This window comes from Bison bison, unplaced genomic scaffold (genome assembly GCF_000754665.1).
Source record: "Bison bison bison isolate TAMUID 2011002044 unplaced genomic scaffold, Bison_UMD1.0 scf7180017864529, whole genome shotgun sequence".
NCBI classification, from domain to species: Eukaryota; Metazoa; Chordata; class Mammalia; order Artiodactyla; family Bovidae; genus Bison; species Bison bison.
Genome location: NW_011495079.1, coordinates 175942 through 176453, shown reverse-complemented (window position 1 = coordinate 176453; position 512 = coordinate 175942). Strand labels below are relative to the sequence as shown.

Sequence of the window (512 nt, the reverse complement as noted above, 5' to 3'; positions counted from 1 at the left end):
TGATTCTTGGCCTGCCCAGTCGAGGAACTTGGGGAGGCCATCTGCTTACTGGCAGGCGTAATTGCATAGCTGAACCCCGCAGAGGAGGGTGGGATCTGAAGCGACACCCCAGTGTCCAGGCTGCAACTGGAAGCAAAGTCCTTGCTGGAACTGAGGCTCTCCAAGCGTGGCATCTGAACCGTGGGCTTGGCAGTCGCGCCTAAGGTTGCCGGTGGGTGGTGTTGTAAGACCAGCGGTTCTTCCGGCTTGGTCCCCAGGGTTTTCTCAAGATCGAGCTCACTCTGAGAAGATTCTTGAATTTCTGTGAGCTCCTCCAGCAGATCTTGAAGTTCCTGATCCACAGCCGGTGCGCTGTTGGTTTTGTCATAGTAAGGAATAGAGGGGCCTTTCACTCCCATTTCTGCTGTCGGTGGCCCTGCAAATGGTGGGCCCATGACACTGCCGTTCCTGGGGCTATTGTCCAGTAGTAACGGATGGCCAGGGGCTGCCATTGCTGTAGAACTAGGGTTCAT

The 512-nt window shown here is 55.7% G+C and overlaps 1 protein-coding gene across 1 annotated transcript in view; it reads right to left on the bottom strand.

Moving 5' to 3' along the window:
• MAMLD1 (mastermind-like domain containing 1) overlaps positions 1 to 512 on the bottom strand; it is a 61790-nt gene that overhangs the window by 43242 nt on the left and 18036 nt on the right. Inside the window, exon 3 of the mRNA XM_010831606.1 lies at positions 3 to 501. Coding sequence (XP_010829908.1) covers positions 3 to 501 — 499 coding nt within the window. The remainder of the gene's footprint in view (positions 1 to 2; positions 502 to 512) is intronic.